At 37.5% G+C, this 24,639-nt stretch overlaps 1 protein-coding gene across 1 annotated transcript in view; it reads left to right on the forward strand.

Annotated features, from left to right (window-relative positions):
- The window catches only part of CCHR12.PART0H16orf91 (chromosome chr12.part0 C16orf91 homolog), a 38,394-nt gene extending 16,148 nt beyond the window's left edge, over positions 1 to 22,246 (forward strand). Inside the window, exon 2 of the mRNA XM_044089532.1 lies at positions 21,678 to 22,246. Within this exon, the coding sequence (XP_043945467.1) occupies positions 21,678 to 22,050 (373 nt within the window). The 3' untranslated portion in view covers positions 22,051 to 22,246. The remainder of the gene's footprint in view (positions 1 to 21,677) is intronic.
- Positions 22,247 to 24,639: the final 2,393 nt, after the last annotated feature.

The following is a 24,639-nucleotide window of genomic DNA, read 5'->3' on the forward strand; positions in this document are numbered from 1 at the left end:
TCTCAGAGGTAAAGGCTAATTACGGCCTTTGGCTGACCAGGTTCACAGATGACTGCAGATTGGGAACCATCATAGACCCTGTTGCAAGATATTTGTGTCATGGGGAATAATCTAACACTGGCAAATGACTGGTGCCAAAGTCACAGACTAAAACTCAATGCACCCAGGCTAATTACTCCAGTGATAAGACACTCAAGAGCTGACCCAGTGTTTGGGGATTTGTGAGCTTATGTAGACATTAATCTGTCCTTTGATCAGCATGTGGCCAAGGTAATAAGAAAATCATTTTATGTTGCCCAACTTATAAGCAAGGGCATGGCATCCAGGTCCAAAGAATTCATTGTACCACTTTATTCAGCCCTTATCAGACCCATCATTTAGTATAAAGTCCTATTTGCCATATACTTGACCAAACATATGCAACAGCTGGAATGCCCACAAAGGCTCCTTACTGGGAGAATCCAGTGTATAAACATATTATCCTATGCAGATTGCATTAAATCCCTATCTCTATACTCTGTCTCATGCAGGTTACTGAGAGACAATCTATGCCCATCATACATGGCATTCTTAGATCCAACTCTGATGGAACTTTTGCACATCTACAAAATGAACAGCATCAGAACTGCTAGATCCAAGGATTTAAATTTTGCTTGTGATGTAATTAAGACATGATGGAGACAGATATGTGTATCGGAGGAGCCCCATGTTCTGGAACAGGCTGTGCATCCATGTGAAGCAGAGTCCATCCCTAACCTCATTTAATCATAACCTTGACCAATGGATGGAAAATAGGAAATTCACCCTGGGTGTGGTCCCCATGACTTTGATAGAGGTGGACACTAATGTCCAAACTTGCATACCGTCCCCCAACATAACCTGCAGACATTTCCTAATGAACATACCCATTCCTAATAAACACCCATGATACATAGGGACACAGTTGGGTTGGATTGCATGGCTAGGCTTGTAAAGGCCTGGGTGGTAGTTAGCCTAGTATAAAATTGTAATAAGTATTCTAGACCATTTTGTAATGTATTTATGAATCAGAAGTTCATCACAAGAACATCGACAATAGAAACTTGAGTACAATGCAAAATGTCAGGCTGTGAAGATAAAGGTGTATATATAAGGCTTGGTACCTGTGTATGAAAGGCTGTACCTCTGCCTCCTATTTCAGATTTCTGTATGAAACTTTAAGGTACTAACAACAGAATGATCAACTACAGAGTGTACCTAAGACTCTATTACACCATCAGTAATTTCAGTGCAACTTTGTCTTGAATTTGAGACATCCAGTTTAACTGAATGAAACTGTGATGTTGGAGTCATGACATTTTTTTAAAAGTGAAAAGTATTTTGTGATGAATTATATTGGGGTTTTACTTCTAATACGATGATAACTTGGTATGCATACATTGTAGACATTTCTTTATCAGCCTTTTATATACAAGTGCAATATCCCCAGGTGGAAGCCAAGCAGAAGCCTTCTGAAACTCTGTATCTACTAGCTATGCATAAGAGGCTGTATGCCATTAAAAATATGTGGAATTCAAGTAAGGTACTTGAATACAGTGCACACTCATGGGTGCTATTCCATTACCAAGGACTTCTCTGCATTTCTGTACCTATTTACCTTGCACAGACTTCTGTGTAAGTAGACAGAATGTAGTCTTCTCTCTCTATTCAGTAGAAGAAATATTGCCTGGGCTGATGACATAAAAGTAATTTTGCTTTCTTGGTCAGATAAGGGCTTTGGTGCACTTATATTTTGGGCATTAATTTCTCCTGGCCTTGTGAGCAGTGGTAATATAGCCCAAGTGAAAACTGGATATACTGTCAGAATTTGACAGAAAACGCTTCTGGAATGTTGTGTATATTAGCTGTATGTAAAAGTATATATAAATGGTTATATATCTGCTCCCCCTGCACACTTTCCAGGTTAATAAAATATTCACAGATTAAGATACTTTGCTATAAAATGCATGCACACTGTATTGTCCCAGTGGAGTGTGCCCCTTCTGACAGGTTACACAACCTTTTGATTCTGAAGGCATCACATAAATATAATAATCACATTTCTCATTGATGGCTACTGACCCTTAAACCATATCAATAATCATTCAGAAGTGATTCTATACTTGCCCTTTGCTTTCATGTATCACCTGTCGCTAGTAGATGTGTATGCTTCTAATGTCTCATTGAGAATGAAATTAAAAACATAATGACCACAGTAACATATTTCAGCTTGTTACACAAACACTGCCCACTTCCCAACAATCAACAATCCATATCCTTTTTGAAAGTGATCATCCTGTACTTTTAAGTACAGTATGCCTCCTCACCCATACTCCAGAAAGGCTGTCTGCTTTCTGTGCACACCAAAAGTGAAAGAAACTATGATTTATATATTTCAACCTGTTACTGTTGAACACTTGCACATGTTACTCTTCCCCTTAAACTAGTCCTATTAATGATAGTTTTGTATAAATCATGCAGTTGCCCTTCACTTTCATACACAGTCTGCCATACCAAAAACAACATAGCCACTTTTTGTACATATTTCTGATGTTATTATGAAGAAAGTGAAAGACACAACGTAGCCTATGTAGTACCATGAAGAGAAATAAAACTTTGAGGTAGTCTGCATAGTTTTTATAGTACCGATCTCCCCCCCCTTTTTTTTTGTTTGAGAAAGCATTGTGAACATTCCAGTTGTACCAGGTGTCTAGACAGTTTCGTACTGAAAGGGGCATGTTATTCAGTGATCAGCCTAATAAGAGCTGAGAATAGTGAAATTGATTACAACCCTGGACCAGATACCTTTAGAAATTATAAGATGTGTGATGAAAAAGGACTTCCTTACAAAAGTGGATATGTGAGGATTGAAGGACAAGTCATTGTCCTCATAAGCTTTTCAATCCCTAACTTAGTGATCACTGTCAAGGGTGTTTTCTCAGTGTGATAGTTATAAGAGTGGTTCAGCTTGTCAAAGGGGTATTCTGTATTTCTTGATATTTAATTTTAGTCAGTGGGTTTAACACCAGCTGTTTGGGGAAAGACTGTCTTGTAGGATTTTTGTGTCCTCTGGGGAATTTATGATGGCAGCAAGTTTGAACACAAGTAGTGCCACTAACGAAACACGGTTAAAATTTAAACGAAGATTTAATAGTGTAAAGCAACACACCTTAAAAACACTGCTTTTCATCCCGTTAAATCATGAAACTTTATCAGACAAGTTATTTTAATAGGAAACACGTTTAAATTGTGCGCGTAAAAACAACACAGACCCTTGATTGGATAAAGTACACCCCCTAGCTCCACCTTCAGTTCAAGTCACTAAACATTTAAATGCCAATATAAACCATGTTAAAACCATTTCATTTTATATGTAATCTTTTAAAATAAATAAAAATATAAAAACATTTACGTTTATAACAATAATAAACATGATACTAATAATGTTATAGGCATTTACATACACCTCATATCACAATCTACCTAGCCAAACTTTTCAATTTCAAAGTACATAAGATAGATATAAGGTCATGTAGACCTGGGTAATGGCAAGTATCCAAACGGAGTTGCCAAATTAATTCTAATCTCTCCAGAAACCATTAATCTGGTCCTCCTCTCACATTGGTAGGTACCAAATCAATCCCCTTAAATTTAAACTCATGGTGGGGGTGATCTCTGATATGTTTAGCTAAGGCGTTTTCGTATTTGTTTTTACTTATACAATATTGGTGTTCATAAACACGTTTCCGTAATTTTCTATCGGTCTTGCCGATATAGAGTACGGGACAATAACTGCACTTGGCTAAGTAAACTATTTGTTTAGTTTGACAATCTGTTTTATAAGTGATGTCATATTTTCTACCACTTAATGTGAAGGAGGACCCTGTTTCCATAAATTTACAAAATCTACACATGTTGCATTTAAACATGCCCTTTCTGGTAGTAAATAATTTATTGCCCCCTTCCAAAATCTGCTTATGGTTGGCACCCCTTCTGTAGACAATTCTAGGTTCAGCTAGTAATTTCTCCCTCAACCCTCTGTCATTGGTTAGTAGTCTCCAATTCTTTAATGTAATGGCCCTAATGTTGGGAGCATCAAAACTAAATGTGCAAATAAAGTTGTACATTGTAGGTGTAGTATTCTTTGCCATAAGTAAGGGTTGGTTAGCACAGTCGTCGTTCAAAATCGGCTTATAAAAGCCACTGTCCCTCTTATTATGCACTTTATCAGGTCCAGTACCATCCTGGGTGGATATCCATAAACATACTTTTTAACAATTCACTTTAAGCCAAGAAGTCTTCCCCTCTAGTGGTCATGCGAGCTGCTCTGACCAGTTGTCCTTTAATGACTGATCTTTTTTGTGCGAGGGGATGGCAACTTGAAAAATGAAGGAAGGCATTGGAGTAGGTCTCCTTCCTAAAAATTTTAGAAATATAGCAACCATTAATATTATCTTTAACCAAATCCACATCAAGATACGCTGCTCTCTCCATAGAAAAAGTGAATTGGAGAAACGTTGTGGTGGAGTTAAAATGTTATAATTTCTTCTGCTTTTGTTACATCACCTTTAAACAAAATAAAAATGTTGCCCAAAAATCATGTATAATAAATATTTTTGGATACACTGTTGGTGTTGTTAGTTAACACAAATTGCCTCTCCCAGTATGCCATCACTAGGTTGGCGAAGCTGGCCCCACAAGGGGACCCCATTGCTATGCCAACCTTTTGGAGAAAAAAAATTGTTAAATGTCACAAAGTTGTATGATAAGGTGAAGTCCAATAATTCCCCCACTAGGTCTAATTCTTCACTTGTAGCTCCGTTAGTATGCATTGTTGCCAATGCCCACTCGATGCCTTCAGTTTGCGGTATAGAGGAATAAAGATCTTTAACATCCACTGTTAAAAAGTTGTTCTTGCCATAAAAAGCCAATTTTACTTAATTTATCCAAGAGGGACCAAGAATCCCTACAGATTTGATTTTCAGCCACAACATATTTCTTCATAAAATGATCCGCAACCTTAGCGCACGCATATGTTATACTATTCCTTGCATCAACAAGGGGGCGCATCGGGGGGTCTTGTAAGTTCTTATGAATTTTTGGAATACCGAATAAAATCGGAATCCTCGGAGCAGGCATGATTAAGTAGTTATATAAATATACATCAATTCTAGAATCAATAAACATGTCATTGATAAATGACTTGCTCCTTGTGTAAGCAGCATTCATTTCATTTCTAGTTACTTCCACATAGGATTCGTTAGAAATAATTCTTGTCATCCTGCCAATGTAGTCTCCCTTACCTATGATGACCAGACCTCCTCCCTTATCAGGTTGCATGATTCTTACTGGGGCTTCTTTCAAAGATTTGAGCATGTTTTTCTCTTCTTTAGTAATATTGAAACCAAAAGTGTTAACTTGAGCTTTCTGTTGTAATAAGTTACGGATATCAAGTTCGCACATCTCTTCATATAATAAGCCAGGGTGTAAAGGGGGATTGTACACACTTGAAATGAAAAAGTCACCTTTACAACTAGTTTTCTCACCTAACAATACGTTAAGGTTCAAGTTCCTAACAAAAGTCTTAAGGTCAATAATAGTTTTAGCAACATCCCCTCGGGAAGTAGGTACAAACGTAAACCCCTTTGACAATGTCAGCTAGTTCAGATGCAATGTCGACCTCGGAACAGTTAAATATGTTAAAATCCATGCTGGAATTCAAAATTAACTTACAGTTCAAGGACCCAGTTGCATCACCGGTCAACAGTACAGGAGTTAGGTCCTGTTCTTGTTCTGTTTCTTCTGGCCAGAGGTGTGGTTGCATGCCCTGTTCTGAAAATTTGTCCCATTCCTGGTGTTCGTCGGTGCATCTGGTGTATTTTTAGTGTTCTTAGAACCGATACGTTCACTTCTCCTCACCACATCCGATGTTGTTACCCTATGGTCGTCAGTAGCTAAAAGCTGTACCGCAACCAGCTAGGTACACATGGTATCACCCGTACTCTTCTCCGACCCAGTCAAGTGGTTACCCTGGGATGAGGGTGGTTTGGGATAAGCCGTTCCCCGACTGTAATACTTGAGGTCCCGATTAAGTTTTTTAACTTTAGATGCTTTCAGTTTTAATAAATATTGGTCAGTACTAGTATAGACCCTTTCATAATCAAACCAGTACCTCTGAAAGTCATAGTCCGTTTTGATATCATTGTCCATCGACCCCGTTTCCTCAATCAAGATATTCACAGTGTCCTGGTAGTGTTTACACATGAGTTTGAGAAGTTCTAACCCATGCCTGTCAAACAATTTAACTAAATCACTGTGGAATGGGGAACCTTCAAGTCCCGTTTGGTATTGCCAAGACCTAAGGCCTTTGGGAATCACCTTAAGTTGTATGCACTCACGAAAATATGCAATTTCTAATTGCAATTTCCTTAGTTTGACCAACTTCTGGTTGAATTGGTGCAATTGTGTAGCCAAATCAACGTTCACGCTGGTTGGTAACTCTTGTGTATGTCCTTGCGTTGTGTCCTCAAACACGAATGGTCTTTTGACCCAACTACAAAATTCTGGGGTCCCGATAAACCCATGTGAGGAGTTGTTAACTGTTTGGCTAGAAGTATTGTCAGTTCCACTGATGTTAGGTTCACCGCTCACCTCCGTCCCTTCACCAGTAGGCATTACAGGTAGTGCTGTACTTGTTTCAAGCACTACGGTATTCGAGTTAGTCGCATTATTTACATTGGCATTAGTAAAAATTCTCAGAGGGAAGAGACACTCTAAAAGCACCAGAAGGTCCAGGTTTTTCAAGGTTAATATTCGGGTTTGGTAACGAATCCAACCTTCTCGATAAAGTGTCCACTGTTTGTGTAAGGCACTCAGTGCCGTTAAATTGCCAATTCCTTCCATTTGGCTCAATAATAAAGGCGTGCTCGTAAAAGCTTCAGTGGCCATGAACCGACTAATCCACAAACTGGTAAAACCACCAACAAACCAGAACACAAGTAGTGCCACTGACGAAACGAAACACAGTTAAAATTCAAACAAAGATTTAATAGTGTAAAGCAACACACCATAACAATACTGCTTTATGTCCCGTTAAATCAAGAAACTTCATCAGACAAGTTACTTCAATAGGAAACGCAGTTAAATAGTACATGTAAAAACAACACAGACCCTTGATTGAATGAAGTACGCTCTCTAGCTCCACCTTCAGTTCAAGTCACTAAACATTTAAATACCAATATAAACTATGTTAAAACCATGTTGTTTTATATGTAATCTTTTAAAACTAAATAAAAATATAAAAAGCTTTAGGTTTATAACAATAATAAACATGATACTGATAATGTTATAGGTATTTACATACACCTTGTATCACAATCTACCTAGCCAAACATTTCAATTTCAAAATACATAAGATGTATATAAGGTCATTTAACTCCATCTGTTTGTTTGGGGAAAGACCCTCTTGTAGGATCTATGTGCCCTCTGGGAAGTTTATGATGGCAGCAAGTTTAGTCATCTGCAAACTTAGCCATATTTGCTTTGACCTCTGGAAAAAAAATGCCGAAGAGGAGTGGACTAAGGACTGATCCTTATGGTATACCACTAGTGATAGGTCTTTTGGAGGGGCTAGAGCTGTCCTCCCACCCCAATTTCCTGGTTTCTATTTGTAAGCCAATTTACTATCCAATGAGTTGTTATGTAAGGATATACATTTAACTTGGTGTGTTTAGCTAAGTGTTTGAATATGGGATGGTGGCAAACACTTTCTTGAGGTCTAGATATGCAGTGTGAAATGTACGAAAGATACAACCGATAAATAGATAAATGTACCAGGAGTCCACACCGCTAAATATGAGAATTTAATAACTTTAAGCGCGATATTAACAGTACACTTTTCGTCGGTTCAAATAACCAACTTCTTCAGAAGCTTTAAAAAACGTTACACAATCGGATAAAAGACACAGCCTTAAAATACTTCCACATACTAATTTACAAAACCAATTGGTTAATTAAGGTGTTACACCTATTAAGGGTTAGTAGTATTGCAACCAAGGTAACACAATTGATGGTATAGAATAACCTCTCATATTTTTTTGCTGTTATTCTTCGTTTTTCCTTAGTGTCAACCACTCCAAATCAAAACTGGATACAACAATTTAAATCGGCCCTAAGTGAGCTCTATAATCATGGGTTATACATAAATGCAAGCTTTCATTTTAAAAACAAATTCCTATCACAGAAGGTCACAGTGCAATACATTATTCTAAAATCCAAGTTAAATGCGCACACATTTCTTTTTTTTTTTCTCTTTATCTATTTATAGATATGCAGTGTGTACTGATTTGCCCTCATCCAACTAGGTTAAGTAGGGAGGATCTCCCCTTGACGAATCACAAATGGTTTGGATAAAGAGTTTGTAGGTTGCTCGTGTCTTTATTGTATAATTATCCTTTCTATATCCTTACAGGTGAGACTGGTCAGGTTTATGGATCTATAATTACCTAGGTCATTCCCAACATTGTGCAAGAGGATTACTATGGGTGTCCTCTATTCAAATGGCATAAAGCCTGCTTTGAGGCTGTAGTTGAATAGCTTCTGTAAGGAGTCTGATAAGTCCTGTTTCAGGCTGAGCAGTAGGGCAGTGCAGTGTGTTATCCAGCCCTGTGAAAGTAGTGTTTTTGGCCTTGGCTAGAGCCTTGAGCACTTGTTCTTGGGAGATTTGAGGGGGAAGGTGTAAATGCAGTTGTGCAACCTAGGAATGTGGAGGATTAGGTTAAAGCTAAATTTGTCCACTAGTAGATTGGCTATATCCTGTGGGTCAGAGTATGTGATGATATTTACTGTTAGCGCTGTGTAGTGCTATGTATTGTTTCTGAGGTTTCTAACATAATTAAATAAGGCTTTGTAGTTATCCTTCACCTTTTTGTGGCTATTTTTACCTCCTGTCTGGCTTTGGGTGATCTCATCAGAGTTCCAGACTTCCCTGTTAAATTTGTCAAAACTATTTTAGCATCTTGTGAGTTAAATTGATTTTTTTTTTTTTTTTGCGTGCATTGGGTTTTTTCTTTTGTTATAGAGCCTGTTTATATTTGGGTCACATTCTAGAGGTTTCATTTTAATTTTGACATTGTATTTACTTTGGAGGGGATCAGATGCATCTATGCCGCTGTTTACCTATGCACAGAATTTGGTGGTAAAGGATTCCTTGTAAGAAGTGGAATCTTCATGTTGGAAGGGGTGTTTGAATTTGGTCATAACTCTGTTTTATCAGATTAGTGTAGTCATAATCTCTGAATATAGAGGTATTGGATAATGCTTGTGGCTTTAGTCCTATATGGTGTACAAGGCTATCCCATATTGGTATGGATGATTTCTGGGATTTTATCGCCTCTTGTTGGGTTGTGGACTAGCTTGTTCAGAGAGCTTGTATTAATGAAACCCAGAAATTTCTAGGCATACATGGTTGAGGTTATATAAATCTCCCATGAGAATGATGTTTGGCTTATTGCACAGGGACTGCATACTAGTTAGGTAGTAAGTATGGACTGAGGGGGACATAAAGATGGCCCTATATTTAGCTATGTATAAGTTTTTTTTTTCTTTAATAATTTGGATTCCAAGCCATAATCTTGTTTAATGAGTTTGGAGGTGAAGTGTTTTCTTAAAAGTACAGATATAGTACTTTCATCTAGTGCAGTGGACCTGAACATGTGGTAAGCATTGAAACAATAAATTAATGGAGTGCTTTTATCAATCTTGAACCAGGTCTTCATGATGATGTTGCATATCCATGTCCTCTAGAGTGAGGAATGCTTGTAGGGAGTGGAGGTTTTTGTTAAGGCTGCTATCACTTATCAGCAATACCTTTTGTTACCTTGATTCTGTTTTATGTTGGAAGCTTTAGGAGACTGACATTGTCCAAAACAAGATACTGTGGAGTGAACATGGATTTAGCCAATATACAAAACCATCAGGTGGATAGATGCAAGCCACCCATGGTAAAGCAGTTAGAATTTTGTATGATGTCCTCCCAGGCTGATATGTGTACTCTGTTTCAATCATTCAAAGGAAAGGCAGTTGTTGAAGTCAGTATTTTGATCATATAGAAGCTCTGTTATATGGATATGGATAGCAAGGTACAAGCAGTTAAAAAATGTTTTTAGTCCCTTTGGTTTTATACATAGGTCAAGCATATTTTTATTAAACGAGAAGTTGTGGATAGCAATTTAATAAAGAGCTGAAGGATTTCATCTGGGAGGGGAAGATGGCAAGAGTCAAGTGTGATAAGCTAATTCTTCCAACTGAACAAGGCGCTTTGGGATTACCCAATTTGAAGGGGTATTTCAGAGCTACAGAGTTAAGGCTCCTATACATAGCACAAGCAGAAACCCATAATTTAAAGTAGAAGGGGATGATGATGTAACGGGAGTCTCAAGAAACAAGGAGAGACTGGGATTTTGGATGCATATCCTTAAGGACAGTAACAGTAACCATGCAGAATATTATATTCATGAAGTAGCAGAAAGTATTCTAAGAACTAAGACAATACGGGAATAGAGAAAGGAGATTCTGCTGATGGCAATGATTGCAATTAGGGATACAGTCAATAGGCAAGAGGAGGCTGGAATTGAAGAAAAGTGGTAAAAGAACCAATGTATTGGGAGCAAATAATTTAGAGAGGGAAGGGTAATAGAATGGGAAGAAGCCAAAAATGTATTAGGACTGCAGGATAGAGATTGCCTTCCCTATCAAGTATTGATATCCTAGTATAGGCAAAAAAAAAAGAAATAGGGGGATCCTAAACAAAAGACCAGCAGTGGTTGAGTATTTACTCGAATTTAGAACAGAAGCTGCTGTTAAAAAAGGAATAGTTTAGTAGAGCATACAAAGTATTGCATGATAACTATAAGAATCAGTTTGAGGAAGTTGGAAAGAATTGAGAAGATAGATTGGATAAGCAATTCACAAAGAAACAATGGGGATATTTGTATGTCTCGCAAATATGCAACAAAGTGTAGAAGATTTAGTATCTTTGCTTGGAAGTGTTTACATAGGTATTTTTATACTGCAAGTAGATTCCAAAGAATTTTTCCTGAGATAGACAGCAAATGTTGGAGGTGTGATGGAGAAGAAAGAGGTAACTGGGAACATATTTTCTGGGAGTGTAATGAGTTGGCAGACTGTAAAAGATTCCCTGCAGACTACTCTGTCAGAAATACTGGATGAGCAAATTGGTGTAGCTAAGGAAATGATTTTGTGAGCTATGATACAGAATTGGAATTGCCTAGACATAGTAAGGCCTTGCCGAGTCTAATTATGGTGGCTGCCAAAAAAAGCAATTACTAGAAAATGGAAATCCAAGTCTAAACCAACTTTACTAGAAGTAACGAATGTAGTAACATAGATAAAACAACTTTAACTGGGATCTTTAGAAAAAGGTAGGGGCAAATTACATGAGGAAAATGGCAACTGTGGGAACAGTACATGCAGAGGAGGAACAAGGTTTAAATGAAGGTAGGTTTGAATGTACTATGTAATGTTTGACTGACAATGATTGGATAAATTATAAGTGATGTATAATGTTTGCAACTACAATTGTGTCCATATGGTTTGTTTCTATTTTTGTAAATGTTTGATTGCCTATGTCATACGTGATAATTTAATAAAAATGTTTCTTGTTTAACAAAAAGGCGTATCAAGTATGTCTGTCATTGTCACCTGAAAGCCGTAAGTTTGTGAATGTATTTCTTATTTTTGTGAGTCTTCATCTTGGTTGTGATTAATAAAACTTACTGTTACTTAAAAAAAATCTTTTGATCATATTAACACTTCATTCTTGGTGATGCTGCACAAAGCTAGGCTCGTACCCGATTCGGACACATTTCAAGAGCTCTAGTATGTCCCTGTTCATACAGTCCAGTGAGGTACATCTCGAGTCATTTATACCCATATTCACTATGGCTGTGTCGTATGCATATTTGTGGTGCAAAGACGAATGCATTTGTGATGTGGCAAATCCTGTCATCTCACAGAAAACTGACCTTGGCTCTCTTTCCCCACACAGCCTGGTGAGTGGTGCAACAGTGTGTGTCACTATGGGGCCACCTATAAGTAGGATATTGGATTGTGTAGCAGCTGGCCTTTTGTGCTTTTGAGTTGGGACTGGGTCACTCTTGAGATGCATGGTTGCATATGTTGTGCGTTTGAGGTTCCTGAGAGCACTTCTTTCCTTGGTTACATTTTGAAGACCTTTGTGGTTTAGGTAGGTTACTTTTTAGAGTGTCAGTATATGTAGGTTTGTGTGTTTCATCGGAGATGTGTGTGATTGGTTTTAGTTGCATGGTACTTGACAGTCTGCATTTTATTTGTAGTGGCTTTTTGTAGAACTTTTCCTCCAGTAACAGTATGTAACTACATCTTTCACACATCGTCAGATTGTAACTTGAAACAATTGCTACATTAAATCAGAATGCCTAGTTCAACTGTGCTGGCTGCAGAGATATTTGGAAAGTGCAAAATCATGGTTCTAGATGTTTACAATGTAGATAAAGGCGGAATAGCACCTGTGTTTCCTGAACCTCCTTTTTGCCATACTGGTCAATATTTGTTCAAAATATTGTCTGGTTAGTATCTGTACTTAAACTGTAAAATGTTCTATTTGTCCAAAAATGTGATCAGTGGTTAATCTGAAGTCCATAATAATATGACTTTTTTGACACTTTTTTTGGTATGAAGATGATACATAGTCCAAGTGACTGGCTTTCTGTACAGTTTTATAGTTAAACTATACTGAACATGCCATTCATTCACCAGGGCTCAACAGATGTATTAATTTAGCTTTTTTGATGATGAAAAGTTTTACATATTTATTATGTGATATTTTCATTGCCTAGATGTGATTGTATTGGGCAATTGTGCTTTTTGAATATATAGCTATATAAATGTTTTATTGGTCTATGTTTAGTCTGAAAATGCTTGCTTCATTTAAAATTATTTTAGTTTTTTTTTGTCCATATTGCATTATTTTGTTTAATGTTATTGCATTATATTAATTTCCCTGACATCAGAATAGGACAGCACCCCATCCCAGTCAGTATTAAGAAAGTTCAGTTCCTCTAGTCTGGTGTTGCATCTTTTCATTAATGCAGCTTCCTCATTACCCTCACCGAAGTAGTAGTACTACAAGCCGTGCTGAGACACCCCTTCTTCTTCCTGTATGTTTCAAGCTTCTGTGACATCCCCTTGCTCTCTTTTCTTATCACAGTATCCCTTTCTAATCCTGCTTTAAACACACCTTTCTCATCTACCAAGTATTTTCCTATTTTTCTGGCTCAAACCCTTTTTTCCTTACTGCAAATAGCTATGGTTATTGTCTTTTTATTTACATTTCCTTACTTTGCTTCTGCATCACAGTTCAGCTTTGGAAGAGAGAGGAGCATTGGATCAATTCACAAAGAAAACTAACCAAACTGATACTGACAGGGAATTTGTGAATATTTAACATTTTTTAAGTAGACAAGAAAAACTGTCCAGTCATTTTATTAATTTACCCTTATTCTATTTTTCCTTACCGTGTTACCTACTGCCACTGGTAACACTTCAGAGGATGCTTCTTCCAGCCTAATATCCTGGCATCTCTGCTACATCCTTGACTCTTCTTGGTACCAACTATATTTTAAGTTATTTATTTCTTGGTTATTAGCGGGTCATTGGTAGTCTGTCCATGATAATAACATGCATCTAGCCATCACATGTTTGATGTAAGCCCTAAGACTAGAGTTACTATAACTTGAACTCTCCTGCCTCCTTTGCCAAGGCAATTTAATCCCTTTTGATAATGGAGTCTTCGTTCAGTGATATATTGATAGATATTCCAAGGTCACCGAGTCTCAAGACAGTTCTTGCTTTACCAGTTCTGTCCCTCAGGCAGCACCTCATTTCTGCAGGAGGACCATGTCCGTCAATACTGGAGTCAATTTGTGGATACCCATACAGTCATGTAGTTTGTGTAAAGGAAGAAGTCACCCTGCTTAACATGCAAGGGAGGTTTATTCCAGAGGTTTGGGAGGTGCCAAGTTATAAAACTATTCCTCTGTCATGTATTTAATCTGTTTGTGAAGATTTAGCTCATTGGTTCTAGTATTGATGGAGATATTGGACCTGGGGAAAACAAGCAATCCAGGACAATCTGATCCCCAATGGTGTAGTAAATGAGACAAACGACCCTCTCCCCAAAAGTCTGTAAAAACCTGAATAAAGGGATAGAGCGACCGGACCTTTTTCCATTAGTATAAGTCGATTTACAACGTGCACGCTGGCCAATCAGCGTGCACGTTTTGGAATATTAATAGGGGGCCATGGTATAATACTCTGTAGGGAATTTTTAAAGCCAAAATAATTGAACTTAAGGCCTTACTATCTGTAGGCAGTTCAGATCCTGTATCCCAAGTAAAAAAAGAATAATTTTCTTAGTTACAGCCATTTGCTCACCCAGTATTTCTAACAGAGTACTCTTTGGGGAGTTTTTAATATCTGCCAACTCATTACACTCCCAAAACATAATTACCTCTTTCATTCCCATCACACTGCCAACATTTGGCATCTGAGGAAAAATGATAGGTCTGCTTGGGCTATAAAAATACCTGTGCAAAGACTTCCAAGCAAAAATCCTAGATCATCTACTTTGTGGCATATTTGGGAGCCATACATATGCCTTAAAAGGGGTGTGTAATAAGCTAATGACCACTAGGGGCTTTTTAAGCCTAGGCATGCATCCCAAATATTACAACCCTAGCCAATAACCAGAGGTTAGTATCTATGAGGTTAAAACCTTAACATTATACCAACCCTCCCACTCTCTTCCCAGTCTTTTCTAACATCCTTTTGCTGATCCCTGTAGTTATTGTGCAGTGTTTTATTTTACTTATTAATTAACCCTTTTCAACAGCAGCTTCTGTCTGGATTCAACTAAAACTCTACCAGAACAGGTCTTTCACTTAAGATTCCCCTATTCCTTTCTTTTTGCTTACATTCTGATGTCTATCCCTGATAGGGAAGCATACCTCTCAACCTGGAAACATCAAAAATCTGGACAAGGCCCATGAAAAATAGGTACAAATCTGTACGCTGATTAACATCTAATTTGCATACATAATTATGTAACCCCACCCACTCCAATGTAATTGTGGGATACCAACTTTCGAATGCAAATTGAAGAACAGACAACAAAAACATGGCACCACAGTCCCCCTGCAGCCATTCCAGTGTCCTGTTACCTGGCTATTTTGCCCCATTTACCATAAACACTAATGTAACTGCTTTACTTCTAAAATGATTTGAATTTTATTTTTACATTTTACTACAGAACAACAATGCAGAAACACTAAAAGACATCATCTGGTAAACAAAGCAATACTGTCTCACAATGAAAATAGGCTTGACATTAAACTTTGCCCTTGAAACTCGCATTCATTGAAACAGCATTGAAACCCACACCACATCCAAAGAAAATGCATCTGACCAGTGGTGGATAAAGATTACCTTTGGGCTGCTTTCAAATCATTGGCCCCTTGCACACAAAACAAGAAACATACATGTGTTCTTTTCTTTATACACCTTCCTGACTTTATTAAATTATATTTATTGCATAATACAACACACATGTTAGAGCGCATTTTAAATTTATTGTTTGAACATTTTACCAGTAAATGTAATCTGTACTGTAGGCAATGAAACAAAACACATGAACCAATGACGACAAAACTGCACAATTCAGAACTTTTCCATCATAAAAGTCTGCTTCCACATGTAGTATGTGCCTTTACCATTGCCTTGACTTATATGGTATTGCAAGGATGTTCAAATTATCCTAGTATTTATGCAATTATTAATCGTGGCCTAAAGCATTAAAGTTTGCATCAATGCAAAACTATTCAATATTATGTAGTTCAGTAAGTTGTTTCACAGCCCTCTCCCCTTCAGCTGGGTATGGTTACCCTGTATGCAGCCATTAATTAAGTTGAGGAAAGTTCTCTAAATCTTCAAATACATCAGTGGCACTTTGACTTTACAAGGTAGTGCAACAAATAGGTAAGACATTGAAAATGCATTTCTTCATAAAAATTTCATCAGACCAACTGACATACGAACATTCTAATACACCAAAAGTAATACCATCTAGAGAATAAAGTATGTGATTGAACTGCAATATACAATAAACACAGTAAACAGGAATTTCCTCTACCAGTAACTGAAATATAAATGTGACGAGGAAGCACTACTAAACTTTCACAGCCATGAGCCGATTAAGTGTCAGCGATGAAGATCTACATTCATAAAAATTTCATCAGACCAACTGACATACGAACATTCTAATACACCAAAAGTAACACCATCTAGAGATTAGAATAAAGTATGTGATTGAACTGCAATATACAATAAACACAGTAAACAGGAATTTCCTCTGCCAGTAACTGAAATATAAAATGTGACGAGGAAGCACTACTAAACTTTCACAGCCATGAGCCGATTAAGTGTCAGCGTCGAGCGATGAAGATCTACATTTCACTACTTTGTCTAATCTATGAAGATTCACTGCTGCACAAACTATATGCACATGCGTATGTATACACACACACAGTACACACAATACACACATACACACACACACCCCTTACCATTGCTGCCATTAATCCCTCCCTCTGTGCTGCCATATCCACAAACATACACCTACCTTACTGTTGCTTGCTGCCATTAATCCCATTCCCTCCCTGGACGGTTGTTATGGGCTCGGCGAACTGCTCTGCACATTGCTGCCATATCTCTGTTTCCCGGCTCGGCGAACAGCTTAATCCCTGCCATATCTCTGGTTTGCTCTGCACACATTGCTTGATTGCTGCTATTAATCCCTGCCATATCTTCGTTTCCCGGCTCGGCTCTGCACATTGCTGCAACATATCACCCGCCCGGCGAACTGCAGTCTGCTCTGTACAATTCTTTCCTGAGGCTGATGAAAGTCGGCTACATTGCTGCCATATCTCCCAGCGAACTGCTCTGTACAATTCCTTCCCGCCGAAAGTCAGCCAGCCGGAAATGATGATGTGAGCTCTTTGAGCTCAATTCCGACTGGCTGGTAGCCTGACGGAGCTGACGTCATTGTGCACGTGATGACGTCAGCTCCAACAGCGCTAAAATTTAAAAAAATGAAAGAAAAATCGGAAATGAAGGGGTGCCACTCGGGAATCGTGGCACCCCTTCATTTGGACCCCAAAACTCGGTAAAAACCGAGTAATTCGGAACGGTTGGGAGGTAGGGGGAAGACCATCTCTAGCCTGCAGTCCAAATGCCTTCTTGGCCTATTCCCATTTTGTTACCTTTCCTTCGGTAGTGATTGCTCCCAGTACCTTGGTTCCTTTGCCAGTTTTCTCCAGTAAATTCCAGCCTCCTGTTGCCTATTCTCTGTACCCGTAATTGCATTAAACTATTATCGTCAGCATCTCCTTTCTCCATTCTCATGTTAACTTAGGTCTTAGAATACTTTCTGCTACTTTAACAGCCGTACAAAATATTATATTCATATCCTTCCTGAGGATCTGCAGCCAAAATCTTTCTCTCCTTATTTCTTGAATTTTCCTCCTCCTCCATCATCATCCTTTTCCATTTTGAATTATAGCTTTCTATTTGTGTTTTGTATATGACCCTTAACTCTGTAGCTGTAAAATATCCCTTCAATTCAGGTAATCCTAAACCACCTTGTTATACTGGAAGGATTAACTTATCCCACTTGATCCTTACCCTTTTCCCCTCCCAGATAAAATCCTTTAAATCTTTAATTGTTGTCCACAACTTCTCCCTGTGTTGATAAAAATATGCCTGGCCTGTATATAAAACTAAAGGGACTTGAAACATTTCACTGCTTATTATTTGCTATCCATATCTATAAACAAGAGCTTAATTTCTCAGTTTTTGTGTTATATTTTGTTTAGTCTCTTCCCATATAGTCTTGGTTGCCATAACACAGAATTGTTTTTAACCCATATTCCTAAATACTTTGTGTTATCATGTCCCTGTAAATATGGATATTGCTGAATGAATGTGTGTATAGGTACATAGTTTACAGCTATAGCCTTTATTTTGTCTTCATTAATTTTATGTCCAGAAAAGACGAGCTATCTCAGAATGTTCCACAACAGTGCAATTTCTTTTCATGGTTTTATCAGGTACAGAATAATATCTGCAAATAAACCCAAATTTTCCTGATTGCCATAACAATTATATCCTTGAATTTCTGAATCCCTTATTTCAGTTTCCAGTGCTGTAAATGTAATGAAAATAACAAAGGGGAAAGAGGGCATCCATGCCTGGTTCCTCTGTTCAGACACAACTTATCAGAGAGGAACTCTCCCACTTTAATTTTTGCTTCCGATCCCTCATATACTCTCCTAATTAACCTCCATTGTATCACGGAATAAGTATGCTTCCATTGTTGTACTCGTAAAATCCCAGCTTACTTTATCAAATGCTTTCTCTGCAGCATCAAGACCCACAAACAACAGAGGTATTTTCTTAGTCTGCTTTCTTCTGGATCATCATTTTCCATTAATGTTGTCAAATGTTTGCCTCCCCTCCACAAAACCACATTGATCCATACCTATCAAGTTTGGCAACACCTTTTATTATTCTTTTTTACATAAACACTTTATGATTTAAAATTGAAATGGGTCAATATGAAGCTGGGTCTGGTGAAGTCTTTGTGTTACAGCCACCACAACTTTCTGCCAGGATGTTGGTGCTTCCCCTACTTTTAAAATACTGTTAAACAAAATCTTTATCATTTTCTTCCCTTCTACCTTCCAGACTTCCACAGGAATACAGTGTCTTCCTTGAGACTTCCCTGCAGATTACATGTTGCCATTTTCATCTCCTTTTATCGTAACTGTTAATTGTTGACCCACATCTTCCTCTAACCTTGGCCTACTTAGGTCTTCCATAAATATTTCCATTTATGCTTTTCCTTGATTTCCACATTCTGCTTTACACAAATTTTCATAACATTTCTGAGATATTAGAACTATCTTTACAGGATTTTTGGGTTGGTTTGAGTTGGTTTTGGGTTTTGTTTGGTTTATGCATGTAGTTATGTTACAGACGCACTGTTTGGCAACAACCCTTTTTATTTTCTGTTGCCTAAGTCATTGCATTAAAAGTTTTTGTGTTCTGGAATTATCAAAAAGAAAAGTTGTTTAACAGCAACCTTTCTAAAATCATGCACATTATCCAGATACTTCCTTATTTTCTTGTTAGCAATCTACTGTTGCATCTGTAATTGTTCTGTGAAATCCTCTTTATTCTGCAATACTTTAACCTTTGTCAACCCCTCTAAATGATTCTTGTTACTTAACCGTATCTCTCTTTTATTTCTTCTCTATTTTTAAACTCCACTTTTATTTTATCCCACTCACTAGCTATAACTTCTGAAGAAATTTCTATCTTCCCTAATGACTCTCAGATAATTTCCACTAACCATTCCTTAAATTCCTCTTTTTTTAACAGGTGGGTGGGGAAGCACTAGGGTCTCATTTGCACTTCTATCCAAGTAGTTATTGGAGTATGATGTGAAATAATTATTGAATGTGTATCAAAACTTTCAATTAAATTCATATGTTCTTGTGAAATACAATTTCTGTTTAATCTAGCCTAGTTAGTCTACCTTGGGGAATAATATGTAAATTCCCTTCAGGTTCCTACTACTGAATTTGTGTGTTCCATACCAAATATTTTTGTAAACGTCTTCAGAAGTTTACCGTCTTTGCATATATTTTCCTTTTCTAGGTCCCCACAGATACATCCTCACTGTTGCACATCAAGGTCCAGTTAGTATCTGTGAGTAATATTCCCTGCTGAAAGCTGATTATTTCTCTCAAAAATTTCTTAAGCTGCATAATAGCAGTTTTGGATGAAATATTACACGCCAGTGTAACCTCTCTTGCCAGTAGCCCCTTACTACCACAAATCTGCCATCACTGTCTTTTTCCCCTCTTCTGTCAATATTAGAGCCCCTCTATTTATTAGTATAAGTACTCACTTTTTCATTTGTCCTTGATTTTCTGCTGAATATCCATCCTGAAATCCTTTCTTTGTCATATTTACATGGTCACTTCTTTCCAAATGAGTCCCCATTGCTATTTGCACTCTGTATTTCTTAATATAATTCATTACTCTTACCTTTTTATCTATACCTGTGAAGACATTAACATTACAAAATAATATGTTTAGTGCAGCCATTAAAATAAGTTACTCGGCTGTTATATATGACAGCTTTTTTTAAATATCTATTTCCAGCTGTTGCGTTACATGTACCTACTGTTTGACAGTTTGATCGTTTAATCGTTTATACAGTTATTTCTTGTCCTCTCCATTTGAACCAGTGTCACATTTTGTTTTAATGAAAAGCCTGAAAAAAACCCCAGAACACGCTAATAACCTATTAATTTAAAACAAACACACAAACGTGTGTACATCTTCAAGTAATGAAGTTTACCCCTCATAATAGGAACAATTGTCCCAGATTGACAGCTATACACGCAGGCAGTAACTAACCTAAAATTAAAGTTATCCATGCTAAAGTTATGCCTGTGATCTTTTTGGCTAGGAACCATCTGCAAATTTTGCTCTATGCCACTACTCCTCTTTTATATGCAGCCATCCCTTTTAATTCCAAGACCTGAGCCCTTGGGTTGTCTCCCTTACTCTGCTGAACCTTTATTACTTTTCTCATTCCTGCTGGGCTATTCTTAACAGATGTTCTCCTCTGTTCTGTTCTATTCCCTCCCATCTGTGCCACATCCTGCATATTTATCACCTGCTGTTCTTGTGGTGTTGACTTCTGCATGGCTTTCAACCATTAAACACTTAGCATTGCTATGTGCGCCTGTCTTCTAGCTTGACTTCATTTCTGCTTTGCCCTTGTCTTCATGTCAGCATCTTCCAATTTCTCCCTTTACCTTACAGTATTCAACCACACTTACTTTTATTGTTCCAGCAACCTCTATACATGCCCTTTCCCTTTTCCCGCCTTATTAGAGCTGTCTACGTACCCCACTCTTGCCTTTTTTCTCTCCAGTCCCATTCTTAGTTTTCCTCCTTAACTAGTCAACACTCTCTTATTTCTAGTGCCTCAATTCTTTTATAATACCCCACATTCTCTGTCACCCAAAAGCTTCTTGAGCTGGACAGTAGCATCTCAAAACATCTCTTTCTCTGCCAGACGTAATCAAAGTGCTTTATTTATGCAGTCCCATTGTTGGATCCACCACATTTTCCTTTTTTATGCAGTTAGCTAAGATTTTCTTGGTGGCAAATTTCACTCAGTAATGAATGCATCTGCCAGTCAACCATCCTTTTAAGGTTAGCTGGATAGTTGTATGTTTCAGTGCAATGCCTATCCATGTTATATTTTGGTTTGACTTAAAATGAAAGTGGTGCTTCAAATTCCTTACTTTTTCTAGGGTTAATTTTCAGCTGTTTGCATTTCATACTGTTGACATAATGCAAGAGTAGTTTAGTCATTGTACACATTTCAGAATAAATCACTTTCTTGTACAGGTACCAGTATTGCTGTTGCCTTCATACGATTTTTTTTTCTTTTTTTTTTCTAGAAGGGCCTATGCATCAGAGGCTACAAGTACATCAGAGACTGTAAGTAAAAAACTAGGACCGAGTAACACCTCTCATTCACACAAAACTGACACTTTTGATATAGGACCAATCAAGTTTTCGACAAGTAAAGCAAGTCCCAAGGTGTGGACTGTGGACAAATCCTTTGGAAGTCATTACCAAAGACCTTGGTGGAAGGTCCTTCCTGTCAGCCTCCTTGGAATTGGTTTCCTGATATGGTGTTTTGTTCGAGAAGAGACTGAAATAGATGAGAAATTTGATAAAACTTTATTGGAAAACGTACCTGATTTTAAGTCTTTAGCACAGGATTCGGAACATCAAGTACAGCACACAGATAAAAACAAAAAGACTTAATGCAATGTCAAATTCTGTTCTTATAGAAGTGCACTGCTTTGAATAGCATTTATTTATTTATGCTCTGATTCCAAGACTCGGAATTTTCAAACTGCTGCTGAAAAATGTACATATTTAAGGTGGTTCATGTATGCAAAATTTTCTCAATGTGAGTTGAGTGAAAATACTGTTCAAACATAAAGATCTTTTTTCCTGATATTTTTCATTTTATAGATACAGTTGTTATCTTTTATCTGTTTAGTTTGATTTTGATCAGAGAAACATTGGATCCCTACCCCAGAGATGGATAGGTGTGTGCATGTGTGTGTGTGTGTGTGTGTCACATATATAAAAAAAAAATATATATATATATATATATATATATATATATATATATATATATATGTGTGTGTGTGTGTGTGTGTGTGTGTGTATATGTGTGTATGTATATATGTGTGTATGTATATATGTGTGTATGTATATATATATATATATATATATATATATATATATATATATATATATATATATATATATAGGTCTACCTTGACCCATCGAAATTATGTTTCAGTGAAACGTAAACAGGCTAACTCCTTTTCGTGAAAGTGCATTTTCGGTAAAAAGCAGCTAAGTGAACAGCAACGAGTGTTGTTGCTTAGATGGCGACACATCTGGGATAAGGGAATATTTCCTTTTCCCCACTGTAGCGTGATCTCAGAGTGAGGATATAAAAGTAGCGGGGGTGTGGGGGGGGTGCATGCATAAACATGGTTTGTGTTTTGTTAGGTTTATTTGCATTTCGCAAAAGTGCATTTTTGTGAAAATTCACTTTAGCGAAAAAGAGTTTATCTGTTTACATTACGTTGAAACGTAATTTCGATGGGTCAGAGTAGACCCATATATATATATATATATATATATATATATATATATATATATATATATATATATATATATATATATATATATATATAAAATATGGGTCTACTTTTAAAGCTCGAAGTTTCAAAACTTCGAACTTCATAAGGTCGAGACCATAAGGCTGAAGTTTTGAAACTCTGAACAGTTTAAACGGAGATCGCTGTACAGCGCGGAACAGGAAATTTACTGTTCAGTGACGGAATTGGTATATTTAATTAGCAGGGGGTGCATGTGAGCTTGCCCCTTGCATAAATGTAAAAAACATAGTTTTTATTTATTTTTTTAATTGAAATTTCAAACTTTCAAACCTTCAGTGTTATGGTCTTGAGCACATGAAGCTTGAAGTTTTGAAAATGCGAGCATCCAAAGTGTCTGTGTGTGTGTGTGTCTGTGTGTGTGTGTCTGTGTGTGTGTGTCTGTGTGTGTGTGTCTGTGTGTGTGTGTCTGTGTGTGTGTGTGTCTGTGTGTGTGTGTGTCTGTGTGTGTCTGTGTGTCTGTGTGTGTCTGTCTGTGTGTGTGTGTGTGTGTGTGTGTGTGTCTGTGTGTGTGTGTCTGTGTGTGTGTGTCTGTGTGTGTGTGTGTGTGTGTGTGTGTGTGTGTCTGTGTGTGTGTGTGTGTGTGTGTGTGTGTGTGTGTGTCTGTGTGTGTGTCTGTGTGTGTGTGTGTGTGTGTCTGTCTGTGTGTGTGTCTGTCTGTCTGTGTGTGTGTCTGTCTGTGTGTGTGTGTGTCTGTCTGTCTGTCTGTCTGTGTGGGTGTGTGTGTCAAGAAAAGCTAGCAGCCATTTTTACTATTTTACCTGCATATAAAATCTGTTCCATCTTAAATAAATCCTGTCAAGATACTAAATTACAAACTAAATACAGACAGTCTTCAGAACAGCTTGTCCATCACAAACACAGCTTTCCCCATTAGCCGTAGACAAACTTGAACTGGGTCCTAAACTGAAACAAACAGAAGGAAATCAATATTATTATTATTAAATAGCTGTTCCTGTAATTATTGCATCTTTGTTATGCACACTAACACTTGGGCTAAAAATGTTTGCATGCATCTTCATGCTTGCAAGCACGTTTTTGTTTATATAAAAAAAAAAAAAAAAAAAAAAACTTTTTAAAAGATAACATACTTTTGAAAACTCACATTGAAGACAGGAGCTTTATTAACCTGCATTAGCTGAACGTGCCTGCAGGTTTTACCTCATTGTTTGAGCAAGAGGCAGTTGTGTTTAATTGCAAGGTAAAAGGATCAGAAAGTACATGGTTAATTTAAGATGGATAATAAACAGTTTGACAAAAAAATAAGTGGTAATGTATGGAAAAAGTTTTTCATGCGCCGCTGGAGGCTTCATTCCTGATTAATGGAATTTCCTTCTATGCACTGGAGATGTGGGTGTAACTGTTAGATGAGCATATCACTGATGGTTATTTATGTTTGCTGAAGACATTCTGGCAGGCACCAGAGTTTGCTGCACTGCGTAGCTGAGCACCACTGTGCAATCTACCACTCTTGGCCTGTAGCTTAATGCTACGTGACAAGCTGGGATTGCATAGGTACTATTTTAATGAATGGTGCACAGTAATGGGGCTCATTATTGTGCAGAGGGTCCTGCATGATCAGAGTAAGCTACTTAACAGTTGGTTTAAGCATTACACACAGCTCTGTAAGCCATTCCATGGTGTACCTGTCTGG

Source organism: Protopterus annectens, chromosome 12.part0 (genome assembly GCF_019279795.1).
Source record: "Protopterus annectens isolate FY-2018-M chromosome 12.part0, PAN1.0, whole genome shotgun sequence".
NCBI classification, from domain to species: Eukaryota; Metazoa; Chordata; order Ceratodontiformes; family Protopteridae; genus Protopterus; species Protopterus annectens.